General features: G+C 40.7%; 1 protein-coding gene across 7 annotated transcripts in view; it reads left to right on the forward strand.

Moving 5' to 3' along the window:
• Positions 1–16,330, forward strand: part of LOC136885961 (PR domain zinc finger protein 5) — a 48,354-nt gene that overhangs the window by 11,670 nt on the left and 20,354 nt on the right. For 3 of the 7 annotated variants that reach the window (XM_068230467.1, XM_068230464.1, XM_067158662.2), the window contains exons 2-4: positions 2,150–2,223; positions 8,504–8,587; positions 14,109–14,167. In XM_068230467.1, the coding sequence (XP_068086568.1) occupies positions 2,155–2,223; positions 8,504–8,587; positions 14,109–14,167 (212 nt within the window). In that variant the 5' untranslated portion in view covers positions 2,150–2,154. Of the gene's footprint in view, positions 1–2,149; positions 2,224–7,127; positions 7,283–8,503; positions 8,588–14,108; positions 14,168–16,330 lie in introns of all 7 variants that reach the window. The other 4 variants (XM_068230466.1, XM_067158664.2, XM_068230465.1 and 1 more) reach the window with 3 other exon arrangements.

Consider the following 16,330-nt stretch of genomic DNA (forward strand, 5'->3'; position numbering starts at 1 on the left):
TATAAGGATTGTGTATAGAAGTGGAACAAATTTATTTAGTTAATTACCTGTTTTTTCATGTGTTAGGGTCCCCTCCCTAAGATTTTTTGGGTGGTGGGTGACCCTATGGCGTTATACCAGGTGTATGTGTAAGTCTTTTCTTGTTTCACTCAGAGATGGCGCCAGTGAACAGTACACAGCGTATGAATTTAACAAATGTGTCAATTTGTTTGTCTGACATTAATCTACCAAAACACACAAGTTGAGTCCGCCAAACAGTAGCGTCTGTGTTGTATCGATCAGTGATCGTCTTGACATTTGCGGCATGCATTGCTTTTCGTATTTAATCAAAAGAAAAAGGGTGTGGAAACTCATTGTTTGCTGGTGGAAACATGTGAGACAATTTAAACGTTGTGATTTCAATGTGAATGAAGACACAGACCAGAGCAGTATTGTGCGTTATGAACTCTTGAAGCACGTCAAAACCGTTAATGCACAACTTTATCACCAACAGATTATTAATTTAAATCAGGCATTGATTGAAAGACAACCAGAATGGGTCAGAACACATGGCAAAATGACTTTGTTACTGATAATGAGCCGTCTTGCACAGCAAAACCAGTGAAAGACACCTTGAAATCACTAGGATGGGACATCCTTCCGCACCTACCGTACTGTTCCAATCTGGCGTCATCGTACTATCCCCTCTTTGCATCAATGGGGCATGCGATCGCAGAGCAGCACTTCATCAATTTCAAGGAAGTTGGAAAATGGCTCGATGAAATGTTTGCCGCAAAAACTAGCAGTTTTTCTGCCATGGTATTCATAACTCACCTGAAAGATGGGTGAAGTGTATGGCGAATATTTTGAATAAACAAAAACTGAATTTCCCTCGAAAATGACAAAAACTTATGCATACACCTGGTGAGTTCGGTGAGGCTTACCAATCAAGTCGGTATTTTCGGGTTTGTAGGCCGTGGTCCAGGAGCATGTGATGATCCCTACATTCCACCAAAGACTGCGTTCGTCTTTATGAAGGGTTCCGACTGACTTCAATAGCGCAAAGCTCTCAGTGGAATGAAGTGGTGTTGTAATTCCACCTCAGGCAGGCTACAGTGCGCTGCTTGCCTATTGGTCCGCCATGTTGGAGAGGTGGACACCGTTTGGCTGTTCTTCGGCCAATGTTTGAAGCATTAAGGATCCCGATGTACATCGACCTGCCTTGGCGGAGAAAGGCAACTGATCACCCGTTGCTTTTTCTGTTCTGCCATGTCTTTCAGGACTGGAAACCAGGCTTTGTTTACCTGTTCAGATTCCTCCTTATGGTGTTAACACTCATGATCATGTATAATTTATGGTGGAAGTCATTGACAGTGAAGCATGCAATGTTTTCTCGTGGATTGTAATTTGTTTCTGATCTATCATTAGCATAGCACATGTTGCATAGAACTCACTCCAGAATTCTTTTCTCTTTCATTGCGTTTCATTTAGAACCTTCATTGGCCTATAGGTCAGTAGTAATTTGGGGAGTAGTATTCTCATAGTCCAATGACTGGGCTTTATCCTTCTGTATAGTGATTATGTCATTCAGTAATAATTTAGACCAGTTGATGTATGTCAGAACTTTATCAGACACTCGCACTGCTTGAGGATTATTTCTTGATGTGTGGAAATGGAGGCAGAGAGTCCATGTTTCATTTCCATGATTCATTATGATGTGTTTATGCATGTTGTACAAAACAGGTGGTGATAGTGATTATTACAGCTGGGTAATCATTCTCTGTTAATACTAATTAGAGAGAAAACAAGAAAAGAAAGGTAAGGGCTAGAAAATGAGACTTCCTAACACTGTGGGGGGTCAGAAAGTATCAAGGGTTGACCAAGGGAGGGGAGGCGAGAAAAGTGAAAGCACACAAGAGAGTAGAAGGAATGTGTTCTCCCAAGTTCAGAGCCGGGGATACCGTGGACGTATTCCAGTCAGTTTTCTTAAGCTCTGACTCGTTGAACTGTCTAATCAGAGAGAGAACCACATGACGAGCGAGTTGGCCGTGTAGCTTTCAGCCCTTAAGATGGATATGTACGGTTTACCATTTTCATATAGCTGAAAACCTGTTCAAATTAGTGAGGTGTTGAACTTGCTACAGCCGGAACTGTGTTTGTGTTCTTGTAGGTGACATGGCAGAGAAGACTGTGGTCAAAGTCGAACCAGGATGGAACCGGACGGCTGACGGATTCACGTGGCAGGTGCGTGAATTACAGCGATAATGAAAATAATTATTTTTAAGGGTAATTGAGGCCAGTAATGTTGATATTTGGTGCCTTAATCATCATCTTTAGTTTATATGTTTGCCAAGTTCAAAATTGTTTTCTCACTTTGTACAATCTTCATCTGTACCCAGCTTGTTTTCTGCAGACCGTATGATAGATAAAGTAATTGTTGCCACAGAGTAATGGGTCTCAACAATGCCCCAGTACTACAATCAGAAATATAACTAGGACTTTACTGCTTACACATCACATACACTTCCGAGGACTAAGTAGTGGGGTACTCATGAGCTACCTATGCATGTTTGAGCATGGAGCTCTACGTAAAATGAACTCTACTGTTGCACAAACACCTAGCCTCTGAGCTTGAGGAATTTACCTGTGAAGGTTAAAATCTCGCACTGAGCAGGGAATCAAGCTCTGGACCCTTTGGACCAAAGGCCAACATTTAGTCGTGTAGCGGGCCAGTGTGTGGTGGACGGTAATGAAATAGTATTCAAGCTGCACGTGCTTTAAAAGGCGAACAATTGTCATTCTGAAACATGACTAGATCATCAATGGGGTGAGGGGTTGTGTGCTGGTGTTAGACTGGAGAGAATCAACTTGTGCGCAGTTCGGGCTGTGTATATGCGAGAGATGGTGGGTTTGTACCCGACTGTGGTCGCTTCCTTTTCTGGCCCATCATTGCCAAGTTAAACCACTAATTTATAAGTGTTACGTTCTTCAGTCTGCTGAAACTAGGGAGATGAAGCAATCGATTCTAGATTTATAGAAAGAGGTAGGTTGCTGATGGATCCACTACCACACCCACTCTTCCACTTCCTCGTCCACGAATCTCTTTCTTCCTCCGTCATTTGTTGGCTTTCCCAGATCAGTCCGCCTTGTCACGTTGGGAGTAATGGATTGATGGGCGGTGACGTGCGCACTGGTCATGGGCATGCATGCTCAGCCACCAGACTTCTCTGCTCTTCTTCGCTTGCCTCCATTTCCACAGCTGGACCATCACACTAGACCAGTGCGTTGTCACTATGCAGTTCTACCACAGTGATGGCAGTAACATGAGTGTCGCCACCTTTTGTGTTATATGGTGGGTGTTCGCGACTGCCCCTTAACTGAGTCAAAACTGAAAAGATATCAGGAAAAAAAATTAAACCACTTCTAATGGTGCTGTGTCTGGTTCATAGCTGAAAGTTGTCTGGTCAGTATTCCTTGATTCTGAACATGAGTAACATTTCATTTTCCAGTAGCTTGATGCTCTACATTCAACCTAACATGATGTGCTTCACAGTTGCTCGAGGTGGCAGCTCTATTGAACACTCACCAGCCCAGCTACGGTGACGTGTTTTATGCTCAGTGCATGAGGACAACACCTCCCACCATGTTCATTCTTACAAATACTGAAACTAGCTGTTTTTGAAGGTTTAGTATTCCTAGCAGCAGTGCCATCTAGTGGACAGTAGTGAATGTAATTATTGTTTTCTTCCGTTCAGTGTTATTAGGGCATCTAAGTCTTTGATGACTCTTGTTCCTCGCCTGCTTCTTGACCTTTTCCTTTTAATCTTTATGATCAGTTTTGGCTGATGATCACATGGTTTCAGTTAGTCTTCATGGCTCAAACATCGTCTGTTCTTCACCATAGTTTCCATTATCCATGTTGACTTCGCCACCTAATCAACACTATTAGTAAACCTCATTAGTCTGCACGCAGCACATCCTGGAACTTAATGGAACAGTTTGATTTCCCATTTTCATCTGACGTTTAAACAACGCAGAGTAACTTGTTAAGGATATCTCCCTCATAAGCCCTGTTGCCTTGTTCCTCAACACTGTCAGTGGTAGTTTTGTAACACAAAATTACGAGAGATTGTATGCATCACTTCTGCCCGTTACCTGTCAGCAGAGAAATTTTCTAAATAAGGTGTTGGTTTTTACTTCAAGACATAAATGTGCAGTACCTTCTTCAAGAACTGGCTTAAACGACGGTGCGGTTTGTCAAATGACAATCGAAACTTTTTAACTTCCCTTTGAAAAAGGTTTTTCTCATAATTCATAAAGAATTCATCTTAAAGAAGATTTTGCAGGTACACAGTGGGGATGTTATATTTTAACAGATGTCAAGACTGTAATTGTTTCTCACATCATTGTTTATATGCAACGTGGTTTTTAGTTTTTAAATTTCTTTATGCGTAGCTGAAGATGGTCAGATATTGACCGGAACCAGTATTACTTCTAAAGAGGTAGATTTAGAATTTATGTCTTATGTACGGTGTTAATTAGGTGGCAGTTTTAATAAAGTCCTCAGTTCTTCAGTCAAAAAACTGGACTAGTTTATCCTAGGAACAGTACTGAGCTTCTGGCCATGTCCCGTAAGAACTACACTCGTACAGTTTGTAGAGCTTCATGCCCAGTCCGCTGCATTCTGAGGGTATGAACTGTAAGGCAGTTCGCACATCATATTGGAGAAACTTTCACGTTTTGTGAAGCAGAGATCATTTTCTGATTTGTGAGCAACACCCAGTAGTGCAGAAGTCCAAGCAGCGTTTGTGCCTGTCCAGCTTCTGGCTTGCGATCATGGTTTTAAGTTAGGGTTAGTAGCTAAAATTGGCTTGTGTGCAAGTTAGTGTGGTTCAACTAAGACATCATTTATGAGCACGTTGAAGTCTTCTTCAGTATGTATCACTAAATTCTATATTTATCATGTTAATCCCTCTAAAGACAAATCTTGGGTTTGTTGCACAATTCACAACAAACTGAGGTAGCTGAGTGTCATTCTGGTGAAATGGCTAAGCCACTGTGTAGCTTAGGGCAAAACCCAAAAGCCTGAACTTAAATAGCCATTTTTCTGTGAGGTTGTCACAAACAGAAATTGAACTGAAGCTACTTTTGCAAACCTAATCTGAAATAAAACCGTTGTATGAGGTGTTAGCTCGTCAGATTAATATTTACTGTGAGTTTCTGTGGTTTAGATTTTATGTTATTTAGGTGTTTTTGTGTAATGCATTACATTTTTTTGCTGTACACTGAAAGGCCAGAAGTCACGGGAAGGGGTGTCCCATTAGAAAATGTGCCGTGCATGACCCCTGAGTGTTGCGGCTAGCTGTGGTGTAGTTGGCCAGTCTGTCACAGATACCAGTGTCGTGAAGATTGCAACACATCACCAGTTAACCAACTTTGAACATGGGATGGTGCATGGGTCAAAGCATTGCGAAGAATGCACGCAAATTTGGGTTTCCGAGGTCAACAGTGTCAAGGGTGGATGTTCAATATCGCAGAGAAAATGTTACCACCCATGAAAACTGCCACACAGGAAGACCACAGGTGCTTAATGAACGACATAACATCGCCTCCACAGAACTATACGGAGCGCTCAGTGGGCTACTTGAGTTGGATCACTGCCCAGTTGAATGCTGGGAGTCAGGAACTCATTTCTGCCAGGACTGTAAGGAGGCAACAGCTCCGCGTAGGCTTCACCGTCCGACGACCAATTCGTGTCCCTTTACTGATACTTCGACAGAGAGCTCAAGGACGCGCATGGGCCTGGGAACATCGGCAATGGACCATGGAACAGTGGGAGGCATGTGATATGGTCGAATGAATACTGCTTCCAGTAGTATCGAGCTGATGGGCATATGAGAGAAGCTATGGATCCTGCCTGTCAACAGGGTTGTGTCCAGGTGGGAGGTGACTCGGTTCTTATCTGGGTGGCATTCTCATGGTTGCAGTTAGGCCCCATTGTCCAGCTGTAGGGAGCACTGACAGGTGCATGTTATGTGGACATTTTTTCAGACAATCTGCACCCCTTTCTGGCCCTTGAGTACCCTGATGGAGATGCCATGTTTCAAGAGGACACTGCACCATGTCACCGCTCTGTGGTAGTACGCAGGTGGTTGGAGGAGCACTCCAGTGAAGTTACGACCATGGATTGACCTTCCAGATCACCCAATCTTAATCCAGTCGAGCATTAATGGGATCCTGTCGACGCTGGTGTATGCTCCATGAACTCCGAACCAACTAAATAAGACCAATGCTGGGTAGCAGTGCAAGATGCGTGGGTCCAGATCCCTCCAGAATGATTCCAACACCTTGTAGAGTCGATGCCTCGCCGTTTTGAGGGTTCGCGGAGGAACAAATCATTATTAACATCGCATTCAGTGTCTTCCCATGATTTTTGGTCACTCACTGTATATTTAAGCTAGACAAATGCCACAGTATTAAGTACTATTTGTAATTTTTTAAATTTTTTAGCACTTTATGTCACCATCAATCAATTTCTTAGGTCAAACGGTATTTTCTATTCCTTGAACATAACAGGAATACTGATGTAATGATATGATCTACATGAGGCTGAAATTATTGTCATACAAAGGATCAGGTTCATCAACATTTTGAGAAAGCATGACCAGCATCACAAAATGTAGTATTAAGTACTAATTGAGAACTTGGATAGATTTTCTTAGTTACTGATTCTGGTTTTTGGTCTGTGAATAGCTTAATAGGCTCAAAATATGATGATAGGGTGTGTGAGGGAGAACTTACTGTATTGAGCATTGGTGCTGAAAAGTCCTGTGTTTATGTGGTGACAGTAACTCTCGAGGATCATTGTAGGTACCTAGATCTTCGTTAGGCTAAACACATAAATGAAATTGTAAATAAAGGTTACAGAAGAGTTCCACCTTTACAAAAGTTTGTATTCTCAAAGCAAAGTTATAGGTCCATGTTTCATCCCTCTTGGGGACATCTTCAGCCTGTTGAAGAATGAAAGTTAAAAAGAAAGTGTTATGTACATGTCTGTATTAGTGTGTCATTTGACAGCAGTGGTGATGTGAAAGCCATTTAAAATATCTCATCAATGTTAAAAGAATTTTATGTTTGCTGACGCGCAGGTTAAAAGAGAATGTGACTAGTACGGACTGACTTCTCCCCCGACTTACCATTCCCCTCGACCCCTTTGAGCCTTCTCCCGCTTGGCCGCTACCTCCAGCCAACAGCACACAGCACACGGCTTGTCCGCCAAGATACGTAACGACTGGCAAGGAATGTAAGTACTCAGATGTGTCTTATATTCTTTTTTACTTTTTACTTACCTTTACTTATTTCTCAATAATCTATTTTCATTGTAGATTGCTTCACAATTGAAACCATACAACGCAAGCCTGGCTTTTCAACTTACAACGGCAGCACATGAAAAGTGTTAAGGGCCTAATTTTACTACACAATGTTCTTTATCTATTAAACCGCTAATGGAACACATTTTACAATACAGCAGCATAGAACCAGGACTGAACTACTGGTCTCTGTTGTGTGAGCAATAATGCCCACTAATGGAACACATTTTACAATACAGCAGCATAGAACCAGGACTGAACTACTAGTCTCTGTTGTGTGAGCAATAATGGAACACATTTTACAATACAGTAGCATAGAACCAGGACTGAACTACTGGTCTTTGTTGTGTGAGCAATAATGGAACACATTTTACAATACAGTAGCATAGAACCAGGACTGAACTACTAGTCTCTGTTGTGTGAGCAATAATGCCCATCAATGGAACCAATACTATTTTACTATTATTCTTCGCTAGGCTGTAGGTGTCTCCAAGAGGGAGGAAACATAAACCTATAACTTTGCTTTTAGAATAAAAACATTTTAAAGTATTGTAAAGGTGGAATGTTTAATGTTAATATCTTTAAAATGTTCAAAGTTGACAGTATGAGCTAAAGATGTCATATATTTTAAAAATCAAGTTCCTAGAAGGAAACCATAGTTTAATTTCATCGATTGCAAATGTTAAAAACATTTAAGCTTTTTGGACCTTTTAAATCGTGAAATTACCAGCTTGTAATTTTATGATTGAAAAGGCCGAAAGAACTTAAATGTCATACATTACTTGGAAATAAAGGTTACAGATCTCTTGATTTGGTTATGAAGGTATTTAGCAGTTGTAGTTAGGATGGAAAAGATAGTGCATTGTAAGTCATTGATAAGATGTCAGTGTATGGGACCCTCAGCAGGATTACTTGATTTGAAAATTGGAAAAGATCCAAAGGAAATCGGTACAGTTTGTTCTGGGTGATTTCCGACAAAGGTGCAAATACTTGTTTATAGGAAGAGGAGTAGTTTAAAAGGAGATGTGCAACGTCTTTGATATAATTTAAGAAAACACCAGATAAAGTAACAATAGAGAATCTGCCATGTGCATGACAGTCCTAAGTGGTGATTGATTGAACACGAGGTGTAAGGATCGTGCTCTCTGTTGCAGGGCGCTGGACTCAGACGACTTGTGATGAACGAGGCTGGACCATCACGAGCCTATGTCACCGAAGGAGCTGATAAATCGACCAGAGTAAGTAATTTATGTCTCTACAGGAGATAAAACATTCACCAATCTCTAGGGAAAATGTTCTGGAGAATTTCTTTGCCAGTTGTTCAACGATTTCCTACTGTACAAAGAAATGTGGAACATCTTTGAAGCCTCTCCCATTCTACTTTTCAAATTTTAAAGTATTTTACATTATTTTTATAGCACTCTCCCCTAAGCGCTCACCAAGTAGTGCTCCATTGTTTGCAGTTGCTTGACTCCACTGCCACCTGATAAGAGAGATGTTATCAAGTCAGCTTTTACCAATTCAAGAAAAAGACAATGCAATAAAGTTTACAGAATTTATGTTATGCGAAAACCAAGTCTACAGTTTTCTGGATAGAGGGATTGAGTAAAAAGAGGTGTTGTTTGAAGGATAGTGTATGGTATTGTGGGTTCCAGTTATGACGAAGAATTCTCCCTCTGAAGCTATCATTCAGTTTCACGTTCGCCAAACGGTTATTTAAATGGAAGCAAGACACTGGGTTGAAGTCTTCAGTCATCCCCATTACCTTATCTTGTGTAATTACACGTTTTCAGTGAAACTTCTGCCATGAAATGCTGAACATGTGCTGCTGCGAGTGAAGAACCTTCCAAATAATTATGATATATTTAAATTTGAGGTAAGGATTTACCACACGCAGTTTGGCATTTTTTTAGCTTAGTTCCTGAATTCAAATACTTTTATCTCTTGTTTGAACTAAAACCTTGAAATAAAGCGTTTCACTTTTGAGTAATCTGAATCCTTGTTAAAGATGTATTTTACCGAGCTCGATAGCTGCAGTCGCTTAAGTGCGGCCAGTATCCAGTATTCGGGAGATAGTAGGTTCGAACCCCACTGTCGGCAGCCCTGAAAAAGGTTTTCCGTGGTTTCCCATTTTCACACCAGGCAAATGCTGGGGCTGTACCTTAATTAAGGCCACGGCCGCTTCCTTCCCACTCCTAGCCCTGTCCTGTCCCATCGTCGCCATAAGACCTATCTGTGTTGGTGCGACGTAAAGCAACTAGCAAAAAAAAAAAGATGTATTTTAATTAGATTGTGTCATTTGGCTTTCTTGGAAATCCGTTCATATACATAGTGTATTATTAACAAGTCATTTTTCAAATGAATCATGTAACTTCTTATTCTTAACCTTCACACGGGCCGATTGTTACGTGATAGCTGAGTGGCTCAGTGGCCTCGTGACCCCAACTGGCTCAGTCAGGTGCTCAAATACGTCAGCCTTGTGTTGGTAGGTTTACTGGCACATAAAAGAACTCCTGCGGGAGTAAATTCTGGCACCTCGGCGTCTCTGAAAACCACAAAAGTAGTTAGTGGGACGTAAAAACAAATAACATTATTAACTAATTTGTGAATATTATTCTTAATGATTTCTTGGATTTTTAAATTTAAATTGTGATTTAATGGACTTAATTATCACATTTCAGGAATGTAATCTCTCTGATGTCTTGCTCATTCATCTAGTGCTGATGTCCTTTACTTCATTTCCTCCCCATATCAAGAATAATTGTGAGATTTACAGAATTAATTCATTTATTCATTCTTTTGAGAACTTGAGTTATTTGAAGATGAATTTCTTTCTTTTGAGAAACTTAACTACTACTATTTAATTACGAGGCATGCCATTTTGATCTAGAGAAAATGTAATGTAACCCTGTACTTCTCAACGTAAATTCACGCATATTAAGGAACTTGTCATATCGTGAAGCCAGCTTTAGAATTCCATCCGCACACTAATCTGCCACCCGAATGCCCGCCTGGTGGTCATGATCGTTACGGCGCTGAAGTCTAAACGGTCTGACACTGAGGTTAGCCGGTTCGAGTCCCCTTCACCATCAGAATGTTGGCCGGCAGGATAGGGGAGGTGGTGGTATACAATTTCTAATCCCTAGATTGCGTGCCAAAATTCTGGATTAAATTCCAAACCTCTCCGCAGTGCTCATATGGAGTGAGGGCATATAACGCTGTTGATGGTGATTCGTCCGTCGGATGGGGACGTTAAACCTTGAGCAGACCCCTTGGTGCTACTCAACAGGAGTAGGCTATGTGCCAGCATCGGGTTTCACCCTCTCCCTACTATCATATCACGTCATTCATTTCATCTCATTAACTCCTCTGATGAGGTTGACGTCAAGAAGGGCATCCAGTCATAAAAAACCGCCACAACAGATTCATCTCACCTCGTACCCGACCCCGTAGGGAAACGGGACAAGGGTTTTGGACAACCAACAGCTAATCTGCCGCCCGATGTGTCAGCCACTGCCGCACTGTCCTTTTCAGGCATCGTCGTCGTCGTGGCGTTGACTTCCTAAATGCTTTTCCCAGGAACAACTGGTAGTCACTAGACACAAGGTCACGAGTACACGGAGGATGGTCAAATTGTCGCCAACCAAATGAAACAATGAGGTCTGTGGTTCAATTAGTCATGTGAGGTCGCACATTGTCATGAAGAAAAAGAATCCCTGTTGTGAGCATGACAATCCTTTTGTTTTGGATTGTCTGAGCACAACTTCCGATAATTTCATAAAGAACACTCCTTGAAATTTCAGGCAACTCTAACTTAATGACGAAATCTTAAAGCGTCTGTTTTCTCGAACCTTTGCATCAACTTTCTGCACCAAGTCTTCAGTAATGACAGACGGTGGAGATAAGTACGGCCTTCTTTAAAACCCAGGTTCTTACCATTCCTTCGCTCATAACGTGATCTCCATGCACTTCACTAATCTTCCAATGAATTTCATCAGCTCACTCTCGGCAGGACCGTTAAATGTCGGAGGCATTTTCAATACGCACACACAAACGTAAATATGGGCAAATGCTGCCGTAGTGGCATTTGTGGCTAGCCTGCAGATGTACGTACTGAGCACGCATGCTCTGAACAACGATTGAAGTGCTGCAGCAACCACGTTTAAAAACATGCTTCGTATTTAAACATTAATTTCGTTTATTTTCCAAAACAAAAATATTACGAATTTTTTTTTTTTTAATGGCATCTCGATTAATTTATTGTTAGAATGTACATAATTGAATACTTCCAATCTTTATAATAAAATTGTTCATTACCGGGAGACTTGGCCGTGCAGTTAGGGGCATGCAGCTGTGGGCTTGCATCCCGGAGAGAGTGGGTTCGAATCCCAAATCCAATGGATTGAGATCTGAACTTCCACTACGCCAGTCAGCAGCAGCGATGACCCGATACTGGCTCTCCCCATACATCGTTAACGAAGCCTGGGATCGAATCGGGCGTATCTCCTGTAATTTCTCAGTTAGTAAATGCCATGTATATCTTTTATTTGCACCAACATGTAAATCATCCTTCAAAATATGCGATGTACTTCATAGAGAGATGTTCATTTCACGAGAGAAAATTGTTTATGCAAAGGATTGCGTGGAATCCTTGCACGAGCAGCATTCACAACTTCTTTTCTGTATACACACCTAGGATGGCGTGATCTGACATGATCAGTAGTTGCACCCGTTTTTTGCTTAAACCATGCTGTTGAGTGAACCACAAATCGTTCTTTGATACTGAGAGGTTTCAGCATAGAAAACTTTTTTTAGCTCGCTTTCCGCAACAAAATTATGCTGAAAAAAGTGATACGATTCTCATACACTTCCCACTGCATCTTTCATTGCTGCCTGATGTTGGCACACTGCAAGCTGGTTACTGGCAGAGTTGGAAGGTGATCTTGTGGACGACGACGTACAGCGCTGTCATGTTTCTTCATTTGGAATTACCATACTAAAGCACATTTAGATTTCACTGACAGAATTTATGGCAGTACTGTGTATATGATAACATGACGATGCCACAGTGACAACCAGTGAAGATCAACTGGTCTTTCCTCTTTTCTTCCTCATCTCAGTGGAAGAGAGACCTTTGGAACTTGATTTTCTTAGATGGTCCTAGTACAGCATCAACTTCAAATACATTAACAAATTATCAGAGTAAAGTCTGTACGGCAGCAGGTAGCTTGTCGGTCGTAGACACAAGAGGTGCTTCAGCTCGCAGTGTGTGTTAGCAAACAGGTTTTTTCCGTAGTAAACTGGAAAGGATGCTAAGAACCCATCAACTGTGTTGAAACACCACACTTTAAAACCAAATCTGATTGGTTTTCTCCAGATAAACTGCTTTCATCCATGCCTTTCATAGTAGGGTTTCATGCACTCGTCAAACACCAATGAAATGTTGAAGACATTTTTGCATGTTTTGTCTCCTGAAAGCACAGTGAAGGAATCTCATTATTTATTTATTTGAAGGAAAGTGTCTCGTTGTATGGCGTTGCTAACCATTTCATTATGTACATTAGCTGCATTTTCCAATATTCTTTTTACCACTCAGAAGCAAAATATCAACAAATATGTTCATCTCTTGAAGGGGCCCTTCAGAATTTGTTCCATTTTTACTACCTTCCAACCCCCCCCTCCCCCCAAAGATGATATCCAGGTCAAAAAACAATTGAGCTATTTCAGCCTGCATCATATTTTGAAAGCTGAATAATCTGCATTGGGGAAGTGGGGTGATGTAAGAACTAAGTCCTCTGAGGTCAGATACCTGGAGTCCTAAGTGGATCTTCAATATTGACAGATTCTGTGTTGGTAGGAAAGATTTGGTGTCTCGGCACTAATTCAGCTGGGGCTGGAAGTTGACATCCTCCACCGCAGTACATTATTAGCCTGAGGTGGTTCAAGGAGGTGTTCTCGGCAAGATAGTTTACTTTTATGTTGCATTTCAAAGAAAGGAGATGAAATGCTGCAGTAAGTGAACTTATACTCTCAGTAATAACAATGATATGAAAATTGACTATTTATTGTGTGTTTGTTCCTCATCATTTTACATAGGAAATAAAGTGAGTTCCGTTATGTTTTTCTACACTAGTAACGATCTCCTGAAGCCTTGTGTTGCGTTAGCGCATTGTTGGGTGTGTCTTCTTGAAAATATGTGGCAGATTTGCCAGATCTTTGGTGCGCTTTTTGATGGACATGTTGGAAATACTGTATGGTGCTGCGTAGTGTTCCTGTGTTAATGAAATGCAACTAGTTTGGTTCATCCTCATTTAGTGAAGTAAATTGTCCACGAAATTATGAAATAAGAGGTTTTTCTGACCAGAGAGTAACAACGTCCCGTGATGTGTCGAGTTTTTATTAATTTGCTTTGTATGAAAATTAGCACTGAGATGAACGTCACTTGTGAAAAGTGAAGATTTTTTAAGCCTCTTAAATGATCCTGATGAATTTTGAGGGTCAGTGAGGGTCAATTAGAAGTATGTTGTTCTTTTCAAATATTTCCAGCAAACATAATTCAGGGGTGAAGTTTGTGATAATATTAGACATAAGTTGGCAAGCTACAGTGGGAAAATCCTGTAGCCAAACTGTAATAGAATAAAGTAGATTGTAACAACTACTACAATACCTCTGTGATGGGGTTATGTATTCCATTTTGGTTATTCGTTCTCTTGATTTTTTAACACTGACACAATTAATGCATTGTGTTCCTGTCGACAGGCTGTGAATGCTGTGAAGAAGGAAGTCGCTGATGTTCTTTATCCCAAACCGGACAGCAGGTATGTACCGACTACAATATCTTATCCTTTAGCGTTTGTCCCGCCTTATGGCAGCGTCCGCTGTGTGGATTCATTGTCTCCATTTAATTCGGTCACGGGCCATGTCAGGATGTAGTCTTACAGCTTTTAGGTCGTGCACTGTATCGATCCATCGCTGTCTTGGTCGTCCCTTGGGCCTCTTTCCAGCGACTACCAATGTATACGCTGACTTTGCCAGTCTTCTGCACGCAACACATGTCCAAACGAGCAGGACTCACAATCCTGGTTGTATTTTTCGTGGACCTCCTGCCACACTAGAAATAACTTTCATCAGTGATGGAAGTGTGTCAAAGTCCTTGATGGCAGCTTTGGTGGAGATGGAGACCATCGGTACAGTGTAGTTGGCTGATGAGACACTATCTTTCTGGGAGTTAATGCAGAGAGGAACCTAGCGTTTATTCTCCAGGTCAGGAGCGGCCTAACTACCTGCTGGCAGCAGCTCTAAAATGCTGGGCGACAGGCTCTGTGACAAACCGGCCGTAAAAATATACCGCCACATCTTTATGGAAATGTTGTCTCGTGGAATCGGAACCACCGACTACAATATAGTTGGTGTAATTAAAGTCAAACTTGTATTAAGTAACTGGCAATGGTCGTGCAAATGGAAGTCGTTCACACCCACTGTCAAATCAATGCTGGTAAGGCCTCTCCTTGCACAGTCTGTTACGTTCAGGAATCACTTCTAATTGTCATTTTGGCTTGTATAACTTCGCCAGCCGCCTCGACATCTTGTCTCAGTTATTACAACTCTATGCTGCTCAGTCAGTTTATGCACGGTCAGTAAGACTGGCCACCTTATCATCTAGAATTGCTCTTGTTGGCAGAAATGAAGCTTTGTTTATGTTTTAGAGTATTTTTAATAGAACTTCGCTATTTTTGTCTCGTAACTTGTCAGACTGGTCTCTTCTTAAAATAACTTCAGACTTGGACACTAACGGACATCCTTCAGTTTCGTATTTCTAATTTTATTTTGCTTCAAAGACTTTAACTTCTCATTATACATGATAATTGAACTGTATCAATGTATATTATGTATAATGTTGATCCAAAGAATCCCTGCACACTGAATGATCGTTTGATGCCATGCTGAGCTGCAGTCATTGCGCTAAAAATGTCAAGAGAGTTTTGATGAAATTGCACACTTTAAGGAAAAATATTCTCTACTTTCATTTCTGGAAGTAGATCTCTGCTTTATCTTCATCACTACAGAGTTTCATTTTCTTCATTTAAAAATATGTGAATTGGATTTAGTTTTTTTGAAAAATTTAAATTTCAGATTTGATTTAATTTTTGACTTTTATAGTGTAGTTTTGTTCTTCTATTGGACAAGCAATGTTAAGGAGACCTAGAGCTGAACGTTCTACGATATGATGTAAAACGCAAACTATTGTAGCCTTGTGTTTGATGAAACCAGTTTTGGTCTTGTTAGAGACCATCATAATTCAAAATCAATAAAGTTAAGGCAAGACATGAATAAAATTTATGAAGCAAGTATGTGTTGTTGATATTCAGTGCGAGACAAGTAAAGACTTAAATGATAAACAGTATCACACGTCTTGTGTTAGTTCTTAGTTTTCTTCCAATTTAACGAATGTATTTCACAGAAGACACCAGGTGTCTAGCACTTGAAGAATGTTCTAGAATTTAGTTCAGTTGAAACAAGTTTGAACAGAATGATGTTCATTTGTTTCCAATATGGATTATTGCAAAAGTTGAAAGAGCAAAACCAAAGAAATAGAATTGAGCTGAGTTGTACATGGGAGGTATAGTGTAGCCTAATGTTTACATTATATTGCTCTTCAGTATGGAATAATATGAAATTTATTACCTACGATCATGTTCTACGAGGTAGAAAGTACGGGATTCTACTCTTCGGATTACAAGGCAAGCAAGGAGCTGGTAGACCACCGAGGTCATGGCTTGCATCAACAACACCGAACAACTCAACTTATGTAAAGAAAAGGGTGCTTTCTCCAGGGTGATCGCCAACATCTGTGGGACAGGTTATGGCACTTGAAGAAGAAGTGTATTTTTTTAATCACCTTTGTGAAGAATTTAGTTAATTTTGAATACAAACTGAAGTTTTATGCAATTCTTGATGGTTATTTTTTAGAATTATTAATT

Source organism: Anabrus simplex, chromosome X, assembly GCF_040414725.1.
Source record: "Anabrus simplex isolate iqAnaSimp1 chromosome X, ASM4041472v1, whole genome shotgun sequence".
NCBI classification, from domain to species: Eukaryota; Metazoa; Arthropoda; class Insecta; order Orthoptera; family Tettigoniidae; genus Anabrus; species Anabrus simplex.